The sequence below is a fragment of the Furipterus horrens genome, unplaced genomic scaffold (assembly GCF_987537825.1).
Source record: "Furipterus horrens unplaced genomic scaffold, mFurHor1.1.pri manual_scaffold_1, whole genome shotgun sequence".
Taxonomy (NCBI): domain Eukaryota; kingdom Metazoa; phylum Chordata; class Mammalia; order Chiroptera; family Furipteridae; genus Furipterus; species Furipterus horrens.
The window spans coordinates 26,586,816-26,609,319 of record NW_028327171.1 but is presented as its reverse complement, the minus strand read 5'-3'; the positions used below and the strand labels follow the sequence as shown (position 1 = coordinate 26,609,319).

Below are 22,504 nucleotides of genomic sequence, written 5' to 3'. Positions count from 1 at the left end.
TAGCCCTCTGGCACTTCTGGTCCTGTTGAGTTATAGAAATCTTTGGCAAAGTTGGGAACCCATGGGCCTCTAAATCAGTCTCCCTATAGTAACAGATGTAGGCCTTCCTTTTAGGTGTCATAGCTGCCTCCATTAGGACCGAGTAATCTCTATTTTGGAGCTATTACACTTCTTTCTGGTCCTGAACATTCAGTCTCTTCCCTTAAATGCTTTTCCCTCAATGGGCTGAGGCTTTTCAGAAAACAAAAGCCAGTTAAGTCGAGTGAAAGCTATTTTTGCTTTCTTGCTAAGCACATAATTCTTTTTAAGTAACGAAGCGCAGAGGGGAAAACCCAAGTGGAAAAAATTAACAGTTCAAAGTATAATTCAGCCACATTAATTCATTCTGGAGGGATTACACTTAAAATTTTTAAAGCTTTTTTAAAATTAAGAATTTATTATTTTTAACAGAATTTTTAGGTTCGCAGCAAAATTAAGGGAGAGTACAGAGATTTCCCACATATTTCCTGCTCCCCTCAAATGAATAGCCTCCCCCATTTTCAATATTTTCCACCAGAGTGGTACATTTGTTGTAAATGATGAACCTACACTGATATCACAATCACCCAAAGTCCATAGTTACCATCATAGTTAGTTATGCTTTGGAAAAAAAAAAAGAATAATTTATAGAAGTATACTACATTTATTGGCATGGAAAGATATTCACAACATATTGTTTTGACAGAAGTTAAAAAGCTGTCTATTGCTATATATTTAACTAGAAAACCTAGGTGTATAACAAAGTTGAAATGTTCTTGTATACTACAACCAAAGGCTGCCTGCTGCTTCGAAATCCAACTCTGGAGGCAGGTGCTGATATAAAGGAAAGTGGTTTTATGCAGGTGCTAGCAACCTGGTAGACAATGGACTCTCATCGCAAAGCCTATCTTAACATCTCAATACTGGCAAGTGTTTTTATAAGGAGGGCAAAGGACAAGGAGAACAAAGAGATCGGGGAGACAGGCTGTGGACGTGCAGGCAGTGTCCTTGCTGGTCCTGATACGGAGCTTGAATGTGTCAGCATCCTGGAGCTGGTCCGTGCCAGCCAAATTCCTGCAGTTGGGCGGTCTGCATCACCGAAGTCCTGGTCAAGGCTGTTTTTTGTACGAGCAGGAACTGGAACTGCTGGCGTTTGCAATATGCTTATAAGGAAACTAAGTATGTGAGTTCTTTGTATTAGTTTGTTAGCACGTTTTATTCTAACTCAATTTCATAGTCAGTCATAGCTTAAAGACCCTGGCTGGTTTGGCTCAGTGGATTGAGCGTTGGCCTGCGAGCTAAGTGTCGCTGGTTCGATCTTCCAGATCTTCCAGTCAGGGCACATCAGAGAAGGAAAACTCTGACTCCAAAAAACCTCCGCTGCCTTGCGGCATACCTCTTCAGGGGAAAGGCTAAGGGAGTAAACCCCGACAGAAAATCCGGAGCCAGAGTCCCTAAGGCGGTTTGACGTTGTAGTCAACACCGGCAACTCCTGCGGCGCACCTGAAGCCAAGCTGTATTGACTCCGTCTTTCCCTTGGATCCTTCAGCTGCGAAGAGAGGGGGGGTCTGCTGCATGGGCAACAGCAGACCCTCCATATCACCCTGCCCAGGGTCTGTAGCTTCAGCTTCACTGGAGAGGACACTCCAGCGTCATCACAAGATGTCGATTCAACACGGGAGGAGACAGATACCGTGTCACTCCCGAGTTGGACTGCACGGCCATTCTCGGCGGTGCAGATAGACTCTTAAGAAGCTACACCATCGTCTCTCGAGACGGACGGCTGCCGACGACATAGCTTAAAGTTTTTATTCTATTCCCTGTTACAATTACCACCATGTAATAGCGGGTATCTCTGGATATTGTCATAATCCACTCATCATAAAGAAACTTCTTCAATTACTGAAGTGGGGAAGACATCTGAGATTGACTCTGGACTCATCACCTTGTTTTTTATCGTGTTTGTTTTCCTGCAATTTAATATTTAAGAGCTTAAGACCCGAATGTACTGGCAATACACAGGACAATACTCATGATTTTATTTTGCAGTGGTGACTTCTAAGTATATATAGTTAAGAGAGGGAATGTATGATAGTTTCTCAAGAAAAAAAGGGAAAAGGATTGACATGCATGTTTTCTGATTCTAGGGGATTAAGAACGTGACATAGGAACTTGGTGGAGAAATTGAATTGGAAGTCGGGAATTCTGTGGAAGTCATCTCTAGGCACTATTTTCATAAAGTGGAGGCGGGAAGAGTAGGGAGAGAAGCAGGGAGATCGTCCTGAGTCCTAACGTCCCACTAGCTCTTGCAGGATTAGTTCTCTTTAAGTGTAAGAATTCTAGATAATCAGAAGCCCCCTCTTCCCACGCTCACCCCAGTACTCGGGTAGGGGCAAGTGTCCAGAGTCCGTAAACAAAAGAAACCGAGCTCTGGGGCCCGGACCTTGCTCCGGGGGGGGTCGTGTGCCATTATAGCGCGTGGGGAGACGTCTCCAAGCAGGAAACTTGTGAAGCAACCACGGAAGTCCATGGCTCCATCTAAATAAATAGTCGTACGAATCGCTGCCTGCTGCCTGGCCCCACTTCTCCGGGGACCACTGGCGCCACCCCGGTTCCTGACAAGGGACCCCGACCCAACCCCGCGGCTCTCAGCAGCTCCCACACACCGCGAAACGCCACCGGAAGCGCGCCTCGGGGCTTCCGCGCGGGCGGCCCGCACCTAGTGCGCAGGCGCGGAGAGCTGGCGCCGGGCCTCCCGCCCCGCCTGGAGCCGCCGGCGGTTTACTTTCGAACTGCAACCCCGCGCTCTTTCCCATTGGCGGGTGCTGAGCAGTTGAATGTTGCCGGGAGACTGCAGGGGCGTCGCGGGGCTCCGCGAAGCCCCGCCTCATCTGAGCACCTGAGGACCCTCAGGCGGGGAGGGCGGGGAAGCGGAGGCGTTCACCGCCTCCTCTTAGAGGGCGGGGAGCTAGCTGCTGGCCTGTGAAACGGCTCCGGGTGAGTCTAAAGAGCTTCTCCTCGGGTTCGAGAAGGCGGCGGCTACTCCGGGCTCCTTTTCTCTCACCGTAGCACAGGCTGGTATTTTGGGTGTGTTTGGCGGACACTCGAGGGGCTTGGTGGAGAGACTGGGCTTGGGTCCTGCATCTACTCTCTCTTGTCCCCGTTGGGGAGTTTGGGGAACCTCGTTCTCTTCCTGCCATTGTGGCAGGACTTTTCTGTGAGGGAGACGGCGCTCCGCGGCGGCGAAGCTGGGAGGGGCCGGACTCCACAGAGCGGGTCTGCGTCGCGAGTCGGGCTTCCGGGTGGAGGCGCCGAGCCGGTGGAGGCACCTGAGGAGGGAGGCCCGGGAGGAGTGCTCGTCAACCCCCGAGAGAGAGAGAGAGAGAGAGAGAGAGAGAGAAGATTGCTGCTATTTTGAGTCCTTTCTCTGTGAGCGGTTCTTTGGGGACTTAACAGGGGATGGGTGTATTTGTGTTTATTTTGCAAATGTAGCACCTTAGTTCTGGGATGCATTTAGGTAAAAGTGACCCAGGGTCTCACAATAGTTTAATGAACAGACGTATTGATGGGAATAACCTGAATCAATACTTAACAGTTTTAAGAAGGCAAAAGTCTTTCAGTGCCATGGATACTTCTTGCCTTCTACTTAAACTTTAAGCAATCCGAAGTGACCGTGACTGTTCGCCCCGTCATCACCGTTGCTGGCTAACAGTATTTTTGAGAGCTCGTAAGATACTTGGCGTTATAAAAGAAGTCCTTTGTGACAATTTATTTAGTCGCAGAAGTGTTGGGACTTTCAGGGTACAAATGATACCTCTTCTGCTGCTGCAACAACTGACACTTGTCACTACTTTTCTAAAAACACAATGACGTGTAGGGAAGGTAAACATCAAAGACGGTGAAATAACCACCATATCCTTTTTAATATCTTTTTTGAGACTGTAGTTCTAAAACATTAATTTTAATTTTAGAATAAGAACCTGAAAAACTTGGAGAAGATAAAGTATATTCAGTCTTCAAAGCAGAAGATCAACAAAGTGGGTAAACTCTGGGAGATCAAGTGACTACAAAAGAAATTTTCAGGTAATTTTTATTCTCTGGTTAAATTGTATTAATAGTTTCTTTTTTTAGTTTGGTGAGACATGTTGATGTCAAAATGCAGGAAAACAATACAAATGGGCAGAGTTGAAATCAGATCTGACCGGTGGGATTTTTTTTTAAATTTGAAAGAGGGTGCTCTTTCACTGTTTTGTATAATTTATATGTACAAAAGTATTATTTTTAAGTTTAATCCTCACCTGAGGATACATTCACTGCTTTCAGAGAGAGGAAGGGAGAGAAAGAGCAGCAGGGAGGGAGGAAGGAAGGAAAAAAAAACATGGGTGTGAGAGAGAAACATCATTCCGTTGCCACCCCCGCACGTGCCCTGACCAGGGATGGAACCCGCAACCTTTTGGAAAACAGAATGGTGCTCCAACCAACTGAGCCACTGAACCAGGGCTGTACAAAAGTATTTTTAAAACTTACCCTGTGTATATAGAATGCACAATTTTAGTATTTCTAAAGTAAGTGTAATTGCATGAAATGTACTTTTTATCAGTTAGGGCCACAACGATGTGAGCCCCAATCTGGTTGGTGGCACCCCTTGAATTTTTCCAGACTTATAGCTGACTCACATTCTAAGTCTTAGAGCAAGTCATCTAACTATAATGTGGTGAATATAGTTTCTCTTCAGTGGATGTAAAATGTAATAAATGTTTCGAGATGAAAGGCAATTACACATTAGTGAATTAAAACTTAAAAAAGTGTTTACACAGGAGAATGAGCAGTGCTATTTTTGGTTTTGCCTAATTCTCCATCATTTCTCATCAGTGCTGACCCATCTGTAACAGACTGGTTAGACATTGTGAGGACTCCATAGAAAATCAACCCTCTGGAGAAAGACTACATAAAAAGTTTAGAAATTCAGAAATGTGTTTTTGATACTTAAACACAATAAATTTGTGAAATAATTTGAAAGTAGATAATTTAGCCTTTAGGTTTCTCTCTAAAACGTGTTTTTATATTCATATTTCTTGGTAACTCTTAAAAGAGAAGCAGGAAATCTCAAACTAAGTTACCCATTTTTACTTGCAATTCCTGGAGAAAATAGCAGGTTAATGAGAGTATATGATTTTGGTAATGAAAGTATATGGCTTCAGCTCTGCTCTCTAGAATATTTTTTTAACCCTATAGATTTTGCCAAGAGTATTTTTATCGTTTCACATCAATAAATTACATCTTGGCTGGGTACAGAATTTGTAGGTCGTGATCTATTCCAGACCTTGTGGACATTGCTTCTTTGTGTTTTAGCATCCTTATTGCTTTGGTGATAACTGCTGTGTAACAAACATCTGAAGGCTTGGCTGGCTGCATGTCCAAGATGGCTTTTTTACTGACATGTCTGGCACCTCATTTGCTTTTCCGCTTGGCCTCTCTCAGCAGAATAGTCTGGACTGTTTACTCAGCGGTTTGTGACTAAGGCAGCAATCTTCCAGGCTGTTAAGGGCCATATCCAGTACTGTCATAGCATCACTTGTATCCTATTGGTCAGAGCAGTCACGTGTCCTGTCCAGATTTTTTGCGGGGGAGGGGCAAGGAGAGAATAGATTTCATTTCTTGATGGGAGGGAGACCAGCAAAGTCACATTGTAGAAGAACATATGTGGGCAATTATTGTGGCCATCTTTGGAACTTACAGTCCCCTAAAAGAGAATTTGGAGACTAGTATGTTTTTGTTTTCCTTTATTAGGTTCTTTCTTTTCTGCCAGAATGTTTGTAGAATTGTCTTTATTTCTTTCTTTAAAATTTTATTATATTTTAATTGCATGGTAGTAGTTGAAAGTAAAGCAGGAGTATTTAAGTTTATAATGAACAAAAGCAGAGCCCTGCCTCACTCGCCCCATTTCTGATTCCTACACTCCAGAAGCAATCACTTATTTTTTCTAATGATTTCTTTCGATATTTGCTTCTGTATTTCTAAATAATATACTTTTTATGTGATTTCTTGATTTTTCACTTTTAGGTATATATCGACTTCTTATAAGGGAAAATGTATTTATTACTTAAATATGGTTTCCTTTCCATATTCCCTCCCCCAAATATAATTATATCATTTTCTTAGTTTGGGAATCTAGACTGGGTGCCTTAAACAACAAACATTTATTTCTCACAGTTCTGGAAGCTAGGAAGTCTAAGATCAAAATGTCAGCATACTTGGGTTCTGGTGAGAGCTCTCTTCCTGGTTTGCAGATGGCTGTTTTCTTGCTGGATCCTCATATGAGGAAAAGCAGACAGAGAAGTCCTGGTGTGTCTTCTTGTAAGGACACTAATCCCATTCATGAGGGCTCCACCCTCATGATGTAATGACCTCCCAAATACCATCACATGAAGTTAGATTTCAACATAGGAATTTTGTGAGGACACTGACATGACTGTCTATGATAGTCATGCTTTTTGAACAAATCAATATTTAATATTTATAATTTTGTGAATAATAAGACAACTAAGCCATATAGTGTACTACATATATTTCCTCTCTTTTCATGTTTCTATCACTTTTCCTTAAATTTAGTTTTCTTATTACCTCATAGTATGTTCAGACACATGAAATATTCTCTTAGTTCCATTTATTTATTTAAAGACATTTTTTTCTGGATCTCTGCCTTCTTCCTCCAGACTGTTCTCTAAGTTTGCTTCACACTTTTCCCAGACTTCAGTTTCACCATTATCTTGGTGAAGGGCCTTGCTTTTCACACTGCAGTAGCTTCTTTACAAAGTACGGGGGAGGGGGGATGTGTTCATTTTTGAGAACTCTTCATGTCAAATTATCTTTAATCTACTCTGAAAAGCTTTTTTATTTTTCTTTGCATAGAGTTTTAGGTTGAAAGCCATTTTTTTCTGAGAATACAGGGAGAGACAAAAGTACTATGTATCTTCTGTTTCTTGGGCAGCAGCCAGAGTCAGAAAGTTTCTAGTCTTATAGTTATTGTCATCCAGGCTTGCTTCTCAGTATCTGACTTCTCACGAATTTGTTGCCTAAAATTAGTTTTTAATAAATCAGCAAGAAGGGGGTAGTCCAAGAGTAGAATTTGCAAATTATTCACAAATTTCCGATGAAATTTTATTTAAAATTTTATGTACTATGGAAGTGACTTGAGACCATAATTTCAATATTTGCTTTCTTTTTTATATAAGCTCAGGAGATATTTTCTTTAGTATTATTGTGAATAGCCTAATTCTAAAGAAAGTTGAGCTTTTGGGATCCCTAAATGGGTTCTAGGGAGAGTGTTTTGTAGCTTTTGACAAATGTAGGACTTCAGAGGGAACAGTTGGATTCTATTCCAGGGATCATTTTTGAACTTAAATATTAAATAGCTCTAATATTAAATCTAAATAGAATATATGTCCACTGCTCAAATTTTATTCCTTTCTAAGTGCTATTTTGTTTATTCCTTCATGACATCACTGAGAAACATGTTTGTTTTTCTTGGGTAGTGTTGTATCATCTAAGATAATTGGATAAAGTCATAAAGTCTTTCCAACATGCATTCACTTGAATTTATGTGCAGTGAATGTCATCTTCTGAACTGTTGCCCAGTTATGTTAGTTTCCTGGAATGTTTCACAGTTAAAGAAGCTTAGTGTCTGACACATCCTGGCTTATTAGGGTTCTAAATATTGGTCAGTCTGAATAGAGTGTGTTTTCTGATGGACTCTCCTGTTAATAGCTTCTCCTAAGAAAGTAGAGATTTTGCTATTTAAAAAAAACCCAAAAAAACTAAGATCTGATATTATTGTTGGTTTACTAGTTGCGAGTGAATGCCTACTGTGTGTCACATTCTGTGCTTAGACACAATTCCTGCCCTTATTGTAGGTTTACATTCTAATGTGTAGAAAAAAGTTACAGATTTTTTCTAAATGAAATCCAGTTACGTGCTATAAAGTGGAAGTACAACATTCAGTTGAAATTAACAGGGCACCTAATTGGGGAGGAGGAAGGCTTAAATTGAGATTTGAAACATGAGTAAGAGTTTGGTTTTGAAAACGGTAAAGGTAGGGAGCATAGAACTAAAAAATCTAAAGAGGTTTTTAATGTTTATTAAAAGTACAGTTTGTGGGGGGTGGGATTGCTGGAGGGAAGGGGGGTACTGGGCAGAGGGGAGCAAAGGGAAAAAAATTGGGACTGCTGTAACAACTTAATAAAATATACTTAAAAAGTATATTTTCAGTCTTTTTATAGAGGAGGATGTGATAATCTTTATATTTTACATAAATGACACGGGCTTTTTGTTTTGTTTTTCAAGGTTCTTTAAACAGTGGTGTAACTTGATTTTCCTCTGTCAGGGCTAAGTAAGTCCTGAGGATTGTGGCTTGCATTGATGGGTACAAAGGAATATTATAAAGAGGTGATTAGGTGCAACACTTGTCAGGCTTGTTGGAAATGTCAATAATAGCTTGCCAAGAGGTCAAGTTAATTGTGTCAGAGAGGGTCTCTGAACTATTTATTGCTGGGCTTCTTTCATGAAGGAGAGCTGACTAATGGTGTTCTTTCTTACTCATGTTCTAGTATAATTCAGTTACCATGATCAACACCTCATCTTTCAAACTGATTTTCATTGTAAGGACCGATTCAAAATGTTTTTCCCTTCTAAATCTTCAAATTAAAATTACCTTAACATTTCTAGAGAGCTAAAGCAGCCCCACCTAGGCTCTCCTGTTGCTTTTTCTTTCCAATGCCCTTCCTTGTTTCACTGCCCCCAGCTTTAATAAACATGTTTTCAAAATTTAAATAAATAAATAAATAAAATTAGTGGGTTTTAAGCACACTAGTAGTCCAGTTCAAGAAGCTAAGGACCTTATAATAACAGTTACTAGAGAAATTTAGTAACTTGCTTTCGAAACTATGGTTGAGCCAACTGAGAGCATGAATTTTTCTTTTGAGTTAGATATAATTCTGCTAAACCTAACTTATTTTTAGCATTTTAGAATATGAAAAGTTTCACAAAATAGTTATAATATTTAAGTAGACGTCAATAGAACACTTTGAACTTAAATCTTTGTAGGAACAAACTTAAATAACTTCAGTTTCAGTCATTACAAATTAGAATTGTTTGGTATGATTTTTGTCCCAAATAAATTCTTAATGATGATCAATTATCCAATATTATATATTAAGAATTGCACTACTGCGTTAGCCTGTGAGCCAAGTGTCGCTGGTTCAATTCCCAGTCAGGGCACATGATTAGGTTGCACATCAGGTCCCCAGTTGGGGCCGCGAGTGAGAGGCAACCACACAGTGATGTTTCTCTCCCTCTCTGTAAAAAATAAATAAATGAATAAACAAACAAATAAATTAATAATTAAAAACAAAAACAAAAAAGAATTGCACTACTAAGACTGTTAGATTTTTTAAATCTTAGTAAATACCTGTCATCTTCTTATTATTTTTTCTCGTCATATGTTTTATAATTATTTTTTAACTTTGTTTTTATTGTTAACACTAGTACAGATGTCCCCATTTTCTCCTCCTTTGCCCACCTTCATCCAGCCCTGACCCCTCAGGCCATCACTGCACTGTTGTCCGTATCTGTTGGTTATGCATGTATGTTTTTTGATTTAATTTCATCACCTTTCATCTTCTTTTAAATGACAAGCATGGTATAATATATTAACAGTTTGGAGGTTAACGGCTAAAACTTTACATATATGCAATTATCTTTGTTATGTGTAGACTTAAAATACTTTTTTCTCTTGACAGGAAATGTACAATTTTGAGGACGAGTTAACGTGTCCCATTTGTTATAGTATTTTTGAAGATCCTCGTGTACTACCATGCTCTCATACATTTTGTAGAACCTGCTTGGAAAACGTTCTTCAGGCATCTGGTAACTTTTATATATGGAGACCTTTGCGAATTCCACTCAAGTGTCCTAATTGCAGAAGTAGTATTGAAATTGCTCCAACTGGTATTGAATCTTTACCTGTTAACTTTGCATTAAGGGCTATTATTGAAAAATACCAGCAAGAAGATCATCCACATATTGTCACTTGCCCTGAACATTACAGACAACCATTAAATGTTTACTGTCTACTAGATAAAAAGTTAGTTTGTGGTCATTGCCTTACGATAGGCCAACATCATGGTCATCCTATAGATGATCTTCAAAGTGCCTATCTGAAAGAAAAGGACACGCCTCAAAAACTGCTTGAACAGTTAACAGACACACACTGGACAAATCTTACTCGTATTATGGAAAAGCTGGAAGAACAAAAATCTCATTCAGAGAAAATGGTCCAAAGTGAGAAAGAAGTTGTTCTCCAGTATTTTAAGAAGCTTAGTGATACATTAGAACAGAAAAAAAACTTTTTCCTAACTGCTCTCAGTGATGTTGATAATCTAATTAATCAAGAACATACTCCACAAATTGAAAGAATAAAAGAAATGAGAGAGCAGCAGCTTGAATTAATGACACTGACAACATCTTTACCAGAAGAGTCTCCGCTTAAATTCCTAGAAAAAGTTGACGATGTCCGCCAGCGTGTGCAGGTCTTGAAACAAAGACCACTTCCTGAGGTCCAATGTGTTGAAATTTATCCTCCAGTAAGACAAGTATTGAAAGAAGATTGGAACAGAACAGAACTTGGACAAATAAAGAAACTTCTCATTCCTAAAATAAAAATTTCTTCAAAAAGGATGCCATGTTCCTGGCCTGATGATGTAAAGGAAGTTGAATTTTTTAAAATTCTAAACATTGTTATAGTTACACTAATTTCATTGATACTGATGTTGATCCTTTTTTTTAACCAACACATTATAACCTTTCTAAATGAAATCACTTCAGAATGTTTTTCTGAAGTCTCTCTATCTGTTTACCCAAGTTTATCTAACAGTCTGCATGATTTAAAGAACATATTATGTCACACTTTATATTTATTGAAGGAATTTATGTGGAATATAGTTTTTCATTGAAAATTCAAATCTAACTTGTTTAAATAAGCTTATTCTGTACAGGGACTAACAACTATTGCTAAATGGAGAAATAGGGGTTGCATGGATAAGTAAAATGGGAAACTAAATTTTATTAGCATTGCAACAAACATATAGAAATGTTTTAAATCTTTCATGCTTCTGTTGTTGAAATGTGTTAGAAATGAGAGTATCAAGTAATTTCTTGATTTGAGTATTGTTATCCTGCTTTTTTTATTGGTTTGAGAGGTTGACTTAATACTGCTGTGACATTTAAACATTCTTGTACCAATATTGTCTTTTAGTATTAATATACTGTAGTGATTGGCTTTGCAGTTCTCCATATGTAGTAGCTTTTAGATTAAAAGATGGCACCCTGGTTGGTGTTGCTCAGTGGTTTGAGCACTGGCCTGCAAATCAAAAGGTTGCCAGTTCAATTCCCAGTCAGGGCACATGCCTGGGTTACAGACGAGCTCCCCCATTGGGGGCGCACAAGAGGCAACCACACATTAATGTCTCTCTCCCTTTCTCTCCCTCCTTTTCCCTCTCTCTAAAAAATAAATAAAATCTTTTTTTAAAAAAAGGAAAAAACCTGAAAATGCTTGTCCCTTTATTTTTGGTGGCTTGAAACTTATAAATGGGCAAATAAAGATGGTGAAGTTTTAAAATCAAGCAGCAAATTCTAAAATGTAAAGCATTGCTTAAAGATGTTTTATTTTTTTGGTTCAAATCTTTTAAATTATATTTTATTGATTATGCTGTTACAGTTGTCCCAATTTTTCCTCTTTGCTCCCTGCCTTCAGTACTCCCTACTCTCTCAGATAATCCCTATACCATTTTTCATATCCGTAGGTCATGCGTATAAGTTCCTTGGCTACTTCATTTCCTGTACTGTACTTTACATCCCCATGGCTATTCTGTCCTACCAATTTGTAGTTTTTGATCCCCTCATGTCCTCACCCATTAGCCCAAACGTGCCTCCCATCTGGCAACCATCAAAACGCTCTTCATATCCATAATTCTGTCTCTGTTTTTTGCTTTTTAGATTCAGTTGTTGATAGGTATATGTTTATTGCCATTTTATTGTTCATAGTTTTGATCTTTTTAAAAATGAGTCCCTTTAACATTTTGTATATAATGGTTTGGTGATGATGAACCCCTTTAGTTTCTTCTTGTCTGGGAAGCTCTTTATCTGCACTTCGAATCTAAATGATAGCTTTGCTGGATAGAGCAATCTTGGCTGTAGGCCCCTGCTCTTCATGACTTTGAATATTTCTTGCCAATCCCTTCTTGCTGATTTTGAGAAATCAGCTGACAGTCTTATGGGAACTCCCATGTAGGTAGCTACTTTTCTCTTGCTGCTTTTAAGATTCTGTCTTTACTTTTGGCATTTTAATTATGATGTGTCTTGGCATGGGCCTGTTTGCATCTATCTTGTTTGGGACTCTCTTTGCTTCTTGGACTTGCGTGTCTATTTCCTTCACCAAATTAGGGAAGTTTTCTTTCATTATTTTTTCAGATAGATTTCCAATTTCTTGCTCTTTCTCTTCTGGCACCCCTACCATGTGAATGTTGGTATGCTTGAAGTCCAAGAGGCTGCTTATACTATCCTCGGTTTTTTTTCTTTTTTGGAATTGTTTTTTGGTGGTGGTTCTGATTGGTATTTTATTTTTCCTTATATTCCATATCATTGCTTTGATTCTCAGCTTCATCCATTCTACTATTGATTCCCTGTAAATTGTTCATTATTTCCATTAGTTTATCCTTCATTTCTGTTTAGGTCTTTTTATGCTGTTGAGGTCCTCACTAAGATCCTTGAGCATCCTTATAACCAGTGTTCTGAATAATGCATCTCAAAAATTGCTCATCTCCATTTAGTTCTTTTTCTGGAGTTCTGATGTGTTGGGTGGGTGGAGCCTCAGGGATTCCCTAGGGCGGAGCTAATGGTGTCATCCAGGTTGGTGGAGTCTCAGATATGAACCCCACCTGTTGGGGGGAGGGCTCAGAAAAAGAACAATGGCCTCTGGGAGAAAGTTGTCCCCCAGCTCTCCTTGATGCGAGCCACTTCAGTTCTTCCTTATATGCCACTGGTGCCTTTCAAGCTGCTACCCCAGTGCTGGAGCTGGGGGAGAATCTGAGTACGTCTGTGTGCGGGCCCTTTAAAGAGGCACTTCTTGGGAATTAAGTCGTCCCTTCACTAACTCAAACCCCACTGGTTTTTACAGCCGTAAGTATTGGGGCTTATCTTCCTGGCACTAGATCCCTGGGCTGGGAGACTAGGACCCTTCACTCTGGAGATCTCTTCTGAATTTTTATTCACTACATGTGTGTGTGGGGTCAGCCTGTCCCACATCTCCCTGTCTCCGACCAGTCTGGATGTATGTGGTTTCTTTAGTTCTGTAGGTGTCAAACTTCCATTCAACTCTTATTTCTGATGGTTCTGAGTGATGGTTGTTCTCTAGCTTAGTTTAATTATGATGTGGTTGTGCAAGGAGGTGAGCCATATTTACCTATGGAGCATCTTGATTGGAAGTCAAAAGATGTTTTTGATCAAACATACCTGATCCACACATTGTTTTAGATTTGTTGAACCTTAAAATGTTTATCAACATTCACTTCTAATAAAGCTATTGCTTTGGAAATCTAAGTGTTGTTAGGGGAGACACAGCAACATTTTTTAGTACTTATATTCTGTGATTTGTGTTAATTTATTTTAGGATATTTAACTTGTGTAGTATTTTAGTGGTCAGTGAAAGCAGTTCTTGGATATAAACTGTGAAACATGTTACTAGAACAGTATATTCCATTCTTATCAAACATGGCAACATGTTAGCTATTTACCTTAAAAATTATCTTAAATTGTTTGCCAAACATTCCTTTGTGTTAATTGCAAAGTACCGATAATTAAATCTTATTTTCTTGAGTTTTGCGTAAAAGAGAGTCTTAAAACTAAGATGGCTGGCTACATTAGGGTCATTTATGACCAGCATAATATACCTAGCGCAATTAATTATTGTTGGACAAGAAATACATGAAGGGTGTAATGGAAGTGGGGGAGATATATACTGATGCTAAAATTGTATTGACTTTGATTAAAATATTGTCACAACATGTAGTTTTAAAAAAAAGTAAAATTTTAAAATTGATTTGAGAGAGCAAGAGATACATTGCTTTGTTTCACTTATGCATTCATTGGTTGCTTCTTGTATGTGCCCTGACTAGGGCTGGAACCCACAACCTTGGTGTAATGGGGATGATGCTTTAACCAACTGAACAATCAGGCCAGGGCCAACATGTTTTAAAAACATGTAAATATTAATAAGCACTGCAATGTGTTATGTATCAAGCACATAATCTCACATTTCAGAGGTAGGTATGAACTTTGTAGAAGAAAAAACACAAAGTAATTTGTCCAAGGCCATGTAGTTAGTATATGGGCCACCCATATATTCTTTTCTTAATTCATGGTGTCATGCTACCTTTATTTTATTTATTTTTAAAAGGTCTTATTTATCTTTAGTGAGAGAGGAAGGGAGGTAGAGGGAGAGAAATATCAATATGTGGTTGCCTCTCATGGCAATGAACTGGGGACCTGGCCTGTAACCCAGGCTTGTGCCCTGACTGGGAATTGAACCGGCAACCCTGACATGCTACCTTTAAAAGGATTTAAGCCGACCAGTGTGGCTGGGTTGGGCGTTGTCCTACAATGGGAGGAGTCACAGTTCTAGTCCTGCATGAGAAGCAACTGATCATTGTTTCTCACATCAATGTTTCCCTCTTTACCCCCCTTTCCCCTCTATAAATAGTAACATCTTTGGGAAAAACGAAAACAAAGAAAAGGATTTAAGTACGCGAAGATATTTATTATATTGGGGCTTCTAATCTATTAAGAATCACAGCTAAAAACTGAAGCATAAACTTAGCAACATTTTGTTTGACATCACTTTTTTTTTAAAGGGGGAGAAAGGGCGAAAAACATGGATGTGAGAAACATCAATTGGTTGCCTTCTGTTTGTGCCCCAGGGGACTGAACTCACAACCCAGGCATGGGCCCTTATGAAACACGTGACCTGTTCTTTCAAGGGATGATGCCCAATCAAGCCACACTGGCTGTGGTATTTGGCCAGTTTTGTAACTTGCCAGTTTTTAATAGACTAAAACTTGATTTTTTGATTTATGTAGTGTGCATGAATATAGTCAAGTACAGGTATACCTTGTTTTATTGTGCTTTGCAGATTTTTTTTTTTATTTTTAGCAATAAAGCATTTTTAAATTTAGGTATATACATTATTAAAAATATATGCTATTGTACCAAATAGACTGCAATATGTGTAGCATAAACATAACCTTTATATGCACTAGGAAACCAAAAAATTGTGACGTGCTTTATTATGAGTCGGGAAATGAACCTGCGGTATCTCCAAGTTATGCCTGTATCCAAATAACTGATTCTTAAACATGCTGTTCTCTTTCTTAATTTTACCAGGAGGATGAGACGATAATATTGAAAGTATATATTGAAATATTTCTTATATTTATATATAACAAAAGTATGTATTTCTTAAAGTTCTTGATATTTAGAGTGGCTTAAGAAGGCACTCAGACTCAGGAGTGGTAACTTTGGAATTTTGTGGATATCACATACTTTTAACTTTTTAAAACTTAGTACTAAGCTTTACTACTCCATCGGTTATTAAAATGTAATAAATTATTTAATTCCATTCACCTCTGCTCTTGATTTTAATTATAGCCTTTTCTAGTTACTTTTACATAATCTTGATTGAAAACAAATGACAAGGGTGTGAGGACAAACTGGCTGGCTGTAACATCTATTGCCAGGGTGATTGTGCTGATCTGGCTGGCTAGGTGGATGTCCCCTTTCTCCCTCACTACTCCATGTGTCCCTCCTGAAGCCACACACATTGTTGAAGGCTGCACTCCCCTGCTAGAACCTCCGAACAAAATCTTAAGGTCCTTTGTAGGAAAACAGTCAAGCTTCCAAAACTCCAGACACACGCAAATGAAGTGCTGCCTGTGGCAGCCTGCCTTTCTTTTCACAATGCAATTTAATAAATAAAAGACTACACTTGAGTTTCAGATATTTATTTAAGTCCACACTAATGTATTTACATTATGATACAAATCTTTGTTGGATTTTTAGTCTCTCCTAACACTTTACTAAATAATGAGCTAATTAACTCTTTTAAGTTCTCAAGATCAATATGTACAAATTGGATACTAAGGGTAGACTTTTGACTCAATACTGAAAACTGATAACCACGTGGTTGCCAACTTATTTCCAGTAGTGTATTTCTTGAGCTAATACAGTGTGTAAAAACACACACACAAACAACCCACGACAATTTGGTAGGGGAACAGCCCTCCATTTTAATTTCCACTTATACTAAGGAATTTAACCTCTGTATACACCTTTCTTTCATGAAGTAACTATAGTGGCATTTCTTCTCTTCACCGTATGCAATATCCCAGTCATGTTCAGACAACTGTTTGTTGGCCCTCTAGCAAGTGTTTTAAATATACCTCAAATTTTAGACAAGCATATAAAGTATTTATATTTTCATCCTTATAATTCAGAATGACTTATTTAAAAAAATGTTCCCAGTATATGATTAATAAACATAGTGATTGTCTAAATTAGTAAATTATTGGAATACCCTAAGAATTTTTTTTAGAATTTTTTAGAGAGGGGAAGGGAGGTAGAGGGTGAAAAATATTGACGTGTGGCTGCCTCTGACACGCCCCCAACTGGGGATGTGTCCTGCAACCCAGGCAAGTGCCCTGACTGGGAATCGAACTAGTGACCCTTTGGTGCGCAGGCCAGTGCTCAATCCACTGAGCCACACCAGCCGGGGCTGGACTCCCTTTGGAATTTATAAACTAGTAGTTGGTAAGTTTTCCCACTGTAAGTCCAAGGTCCATGAGAGTATGCTGTGTCTTGAAAACATGAACTAGTTTAGAACTTTAATGTTACCTAAACTAACATACTTTTAACTGCTGGTAGCAATTTGGGAAAAAGTGCAGCAACCTGACCCTCTAGATATCTTATTTTCTCCATAGTCTGCTCACAAAATTGTCAGATTCTTATAATCTCCTAGAAGCAGGTAGGGAGAATTATTTATTAGACTTCTAACAGCATGAACTAGGAGCCAGGTTACATGATCCAGTTTAGGAATATGAATTTTATACAGACTATAATAATTTACAAAGAAAAATAGTAGTAATACAATACACTGAATCTATGCTGATTCAATTTGATGAATTTTCAGTATAAACAAGTTTAACAAAGTCCCTTAGATGCAATTTCTTTTGGGTTTACCGCAACACTTTTTGTTATATTGTATGTCTTGTAAATTCCAATAAGTCTATCTGAAATCTCAAACATATTATTTCGAAGAGATATTATTATGAACTGGGCATTTTTTGTTTGTTCCTAAAGAGAAAAGAAAAAGTAAGTTAGAAATATTAAGTATCGACAGGTACATCATATAATCATCATCTAAGCTTTACCTCCCTGCAATCTATTTTAGGCAATACATTTAACAATACATCAATAATTAACATAAACAGGAATGATAAGATGGGTAATTTATGAAACAGTATTTGAGAGGAATTTGGGTATTTTGCTTAGAAATCTTCTAATGAAAACAAATTCTAGGCAGGATATAGAAGATTCTAGCTGTGTTTCTGCAATTAATTTGTATTATCAATTTATATTTTACTTTCCCCAAATGAAAATATTTGGTTCAAGTAAAGAACTTTGTTTCCTTTGATACTGCAGGACATGGAGTTAGGGAATAGTTTTGAAAAAGTTCAAAATTAAGAAATAAGTCAAAGAATTCCATGTGCAATGTTTGAGGCACTCATAAAACTTTTAGGGTAAGAACCTCTAAATGATTACTTACGTATATGTAAAATGCAACAATAGACACATTTTTAAAATCAAGGGCTGCATCAATCTCATCCATGAAGTACAGGGGAGTGGGTTTGTAGTGATGAAGAGCAAATACTAAAGCCAATGAACTAAGTGTTTTCTCTCCTCCTGAAAGGTTGAAGATCTTCTTCCAACTTTTCTTAGGTGGTCGAACACTGAAATAAGAAAATCTCATTAGTTGAATTATGTTTAAAGCTTAAGACTGATTTGTTTCCCAGGATCACCTTCCTCAAGAATTTCTAACTTGCTTTTCACAATTCTAAACTTTTGGGGGGTAATTTTATAAAAACATGATTGGAGGATGAACACATAAGAACATCTACCCAAACTTTAACATTTAAAAAGCAGGCTAGTAAGTACTGCTTGCTATTCTTACTCCATTTCCAATGCAGTTTTTAAATCTGAATGTTAAGATTGAGGTATAAACACACTTTGCTTCTGTACACAAGTACAGCAAGAATTACAACTAGACTATAAAACAAATATGACCCAGATTCGTCAGAAAATCAAGCTGTAGGGAAGTCCAACAACCAAGGATTTAAAGAAGCCACACTGATCCAGATGGGTAGGAGCAGAGGCATGGAGAGGCATCAGAAGGGATGGCCCCATATTAACCTGTGGTGGATAAAAATCGGGAGGGATACCTCAGGAGCAAGTGGTCCCAGCTCTAGACCAGATCACCCAGCTCAGGGTTCCAGCACTAGGAAGATACATTCCCATAACTTCTGGCTGCAAAAACCAGTGGGGACTGGGTGTTGGAAAAAACTGTGGGATTCTCTAAAGAGCCTGTACAGACTTAGGACTTATTTAGACTCACCCCCTCTAAGATTCAGCACCAGGGCTACAGCTGGAAGGGCACCAGTAGCATATGGGGAGAAAGTGAAGTGTAAGTGCCAGGAGACAGCTTCCTCCTGGGCAATCTCCAGAAGCCAGGCAGCAGCACTGTCCTCTCCCATACAAAGCCACAAAGGGTGAAATGGGTTGCCTTGCCAGGGTGATGACCTAAAGCTCTGCCCCATACAATTTACAGGTGCCTTTTCTACAATAGGCCACTCTACTAAGACAGGGAGTCAAAGCAGCTCTATCTAACACAGGAACAAACAGGGAGGCTGCCAAAATGAGGAGGCAAAGAAACATGGCCCAAACCAAAGAAAAGAACGAAATGAAATGGAGATAAGCTACCTATCAGATGCAGACTTTATAACACTGGTTATCAGGATGCTCAAAGAAATCACCGGATACTACAACAGTATAAAAGACCCAGGCAGAAATAAAGGCTGCATCAAATGAAATAAAGAAAAATCTACATGGAACCAACAGTGGAGGAGATGATGCTGAGAATCAAATCAATAATTTAGAACATAAGGAATGAAAAAGCATTCAATCAGAACAGCAAGAGAAGAAAGAAAGAGAAAAAGAGGATAGAATAAGGAGCCTCAGCAGCATCTCCAAATGTACCCACATCCCGATTACAGGGATGCCAGAAGAAAAAGCAAGAAATTGGAAAATCAATGGAAAGAAAAAAGAAAGGAAAGTTCCCTAATTTGGTGAAGGATGTAGACATACAAGTCCAGGAAGCACAAAGTCCCAAACAAGCTAGACTCAAAGAGGACCACACCAAGACACATAATTAAAATGCCAAAGGTTCAAGATAAAGAGAATCTTAAAAGCAGCAAGAGAAACAAGAGAGTTACCTACAAAGGAGTTCCCACAAGACTATGAGTTGATTTCTAAAAAGATACTTTGTAGGCTAGAAGGGACTGGCAAGAAGAATTCAAAGTGATGAAAAGTGAGGACCTACAACCAACACTACTCTATCCAGCAAAGCTATCATTTAGAATTGAAGGTCAGACAGAGAACTTCCCAGACATGGTAAAGCTAAAGGAGTTCACCATCACCAAGTCATTATTATATGAAATGTTAAAAGGAACTATATAAGAAAAAAAAAAAATCAAAACTATGAACATTAAAATTGCAAATTCACAACAATAACAATCTAAAAAACAAACTAAGCAAACAAGCAGAACAGGAATAGAATTATGGATTCTGGGAGGGGGAAGGGGTGAATGGAGGAAAAAGTACAGGGATTAAGTACAAATTGGTAGGTGCAAAATAGACAGGGGCATGTTAAGAACACTATAGGAAATGGAGTAGTCAAAGAACGTATATGCATGACCCATGGACATGAACTAAGGGAGGGGGCTGCTGGAGGGAAGGGGGGTACTGGGTACAGGGGGGCCAAGGGGGAAAAATTGAGACAACTGTAATAGCATAATCAATAAAATATATTTTTAAAAAGTATTGGCTGTTTGCCCAGAACTTATGCTCTAAACTGCCAATATGTAAATAATTTAGTATTTATCATCAAATAAAACAAGTTATATATTTTCAGACTTCACATCCCTCTAAGAGTTTGGAGAAAATACAGAGCTATGTAACAGGAGGATCCAGAACTTAGGATTTGATTACAAACCTGAACATGATTCCTTCAGAGAAAGGATCCAAGCTGTCTACAAGCTCCAGTTCAGCATCACCTCCTAAAGTAAGCATTTGGTAATTTTCCTTTAATTTATTTGTTATTATATAAAAACCTGCCATGAATTCATTAAGCCTTTGTTTCCGAAGATCTTCATATGCCTGTCTAAAATGATCTCTTTCTTGTGTAATTTTGTCCAATTCTGCTACCCGTTGTAAATATAATTCTTCCTATGAAAAGAAGAATATGAGAATAAGGATATGACAACACTGAAAATTACTTAAAATTAAAGGTCACAATTTAGGTTGAGGACTAACAGAATTTTTGACTATGATAGAAGAACAGTTTTTTCGTACCTTCTTTTTATACTCTGCAATGGCACCAAGGTTTGGTTTCATTTCATGACACTGGGCTTCCAAAAGTGCAATTTGATTTGTTATGGAATCTGGATTCTTGATTGCTTCAAGATCCTCTGGGCTCAGAACGGAAATCTCTTCAACAGGATTATGTTCTATGGGATGCAGTGATATTTTTGAAATCTAAAAGTTCAATTAAATGAAAAGTTAGGGAGGGCATGGTATTACCATTCATTGTTTAAAAAGAATCAAATCAACAAAATGACAACAAAGAATCAAATCAACAATGTGACAACTTAACCTGTCTACTAAACCAACATATATTGTTTGTAACTAATTAGTGCACCAACTACTTTTCAAAGGACTTCAAGAAAAACAAGTATGGTACATTTACACAATAGAATACTACTTGGCCACAAAAAATAAAAAAATAAATTTTTTTTACCTTTTCCAATAGCATGGATGGATCTAGAGAACATTATGCTAAGTGAAATAAGCCAGTCAAAGAAAGACAAATACAATGAGTTCACTCATCTGTGGAATCTAATGAATAAACTGAACTAACAAGCAAAACAGAGACAGACTAATAATAGATGGAGAGCAAGCTGACAGCTCTGGGGGTGGGGGTTAGGGAGTAGAGGGATTGAGTAAAAAGAAAAACGACTCGTGGACATGGACAACAGCCCTTGGATGAATATGTCGACTACTTCTAAAAATTACCCAGATTTTTCTGTATGTATATTACTACATATTGTTCTTTTATGTTCCCTACAAAACTGTGAAGTGATATTATGGAATTATGAATTATAAAATACCTCAAACACACACACACACACACACACACACCAAAAAAAACCAACCATTTTTCATAAAGGATATTTTAAAAGTTATATTTAACTGGTAACAATCTCACCTCTTTTTGCCAATATCTTATTTTAGAATTATGTTCTGCAATGTGCCCATCTATTTGTTCAAGTTTCAATTTAATACTAAGTGCATCTTTTTGAAGAGCATGTTCATTTTCTTGAATTACTTTTAGTTCTTGAAGTAGATTACGATGTTCTTTTTGGATCTCCGGTAAGGATTCCTAAAAACCAAGAAGAACTGCTACAGATATGACCTTCCCAAATAAAGAACAGGTATTTCACACACAAAGCTGAAATTGGCAATCTCTCCCCATGCTCTTTCCATTTTAAATTAAAACTTATTTACTCAAAAGTTATAGTACAGTATTCATTTTTATTGTACAAAGAAAAGTTAATATAGTTACAAGTTTTAACCTACTAAGTGTTTATTTTGGAAGGCACTGATGCCATATATACAATTCCTTAAACTGCTCCACAACCATTCTCTCCCTTCTCCAAGTCTTACCTCTGCAGCATTTGTATTCTTTATGACCTCTGTTGCTTTTTCCTCAAGATTTTTTAGCTCTGCTGTTAAGTCACCTACTTCTTTTGCAGTATCTTTTATTTCTTTTTCGGTGCGAAAGACAGAGTCTTGTGCTTTTTTAAGATTTCTAAACAGGCAAAATAATATAATAAAAATGAATGTGGCAATTAGTGACTAATTAATCTGCTTCTTAAAACCTACCAAAGAATTTTCATGACATATCAGTAATTTTTTTCTATTACAGATTTAAAGATTTACGATTTACAAAACCACCCCTGAATTGGTTATGTTTATATATACACATATA

General features: G+C 38.0%; 2 protein-coding genes across 6 annotated transcripts in view; one reads left to right on the top strand and one right to left on the bottom strand.

The window, feature by feature from the left end:
* The first annotated feature begins 2,812 nt into the window (after positions 1-2,812).
* On the top strand, positions 2,813-11,599 carry TRIM59 (tripartite motif containing 59). Of its 4 annotated transcripts, none has more exons than XM_090273371.1 (3): positions 2,813-3,015; positions 3,990-4,101; positions 9,816-11,599. In XM_090273371.1, the coding sequence occupies exon 3, from the start codon at positions 9,819-9,821 to the stop codon at positions 11,025-11,027; it is 1,209 nt and encodes a 402-aa protein (XP_090129497.1). In that variant the 5' UTR covers positions 2,813-3,015; positions 3,990-4,101; positions 9,816-9,818; the 3' UTR covers positions 11,028-11,599. The 4 variants fall into 4 exon arrangements, with proteins under 4 accessions (XP_090129497.1, XP_090129327.1, XP_090129412.1 ...); XM_090273201.1 differs by lacking the exon at positions 2,813-3,015 and adding an exon at positions 3,022-3,092; XM_090273286.1 differs by lacking the exon at positions 2,813-3,015 and adding an exon at positions 3,022-3,105.
* Positions 11,600-16,111: 4,512 nt separating this feature from the next.
* Positions 16,112-22,504, bottom strand: part of SMC4 (structural maintenance of chromosomes 4) — a 38,817-nt gene continuing 32,424 nt past the window's right edge. For both annotated transcript variants that reach the window (XM_090273354.1, XM_090273362.1), the window contains 6 exons: positions 22,180-22,324; positions 21,722-21,895; positions 20,809-20,991; positions 20,450-20,682; positions 17,948-18,131; positions 16,112-17,475 (listed from right to left, as the gene is read on the bottom strand). In XM_090273354.1, coding sequence (XP_090129480.1) covers positions 17,323-17,475; positions 17,948-18,131; positions 20,450-20,682; positions 20,809-20,991; positions 21,722-21,895; positions 22,180-22,324 — 1,072 coding nt within the window. In that variant the 3' untranslated portion in view covers positions 16,112-17,322. The remainder of the gene's footprint in view (positions 17,476-17,947; positions 18,132-20,449; positions 20,683-20,808; positions 20,992-21,721; positions 21,896-22,179; positions 22,325-22,504) is intronic.

Coding starts and splice junctions, on each gene's coding strand:
- TRIM59 (XM_090273371.1), top strand. CDS start 9,819: ATGTACAATTTTGAGGACGAGTTAACGTGTCCCATTTGTTATAGTATT.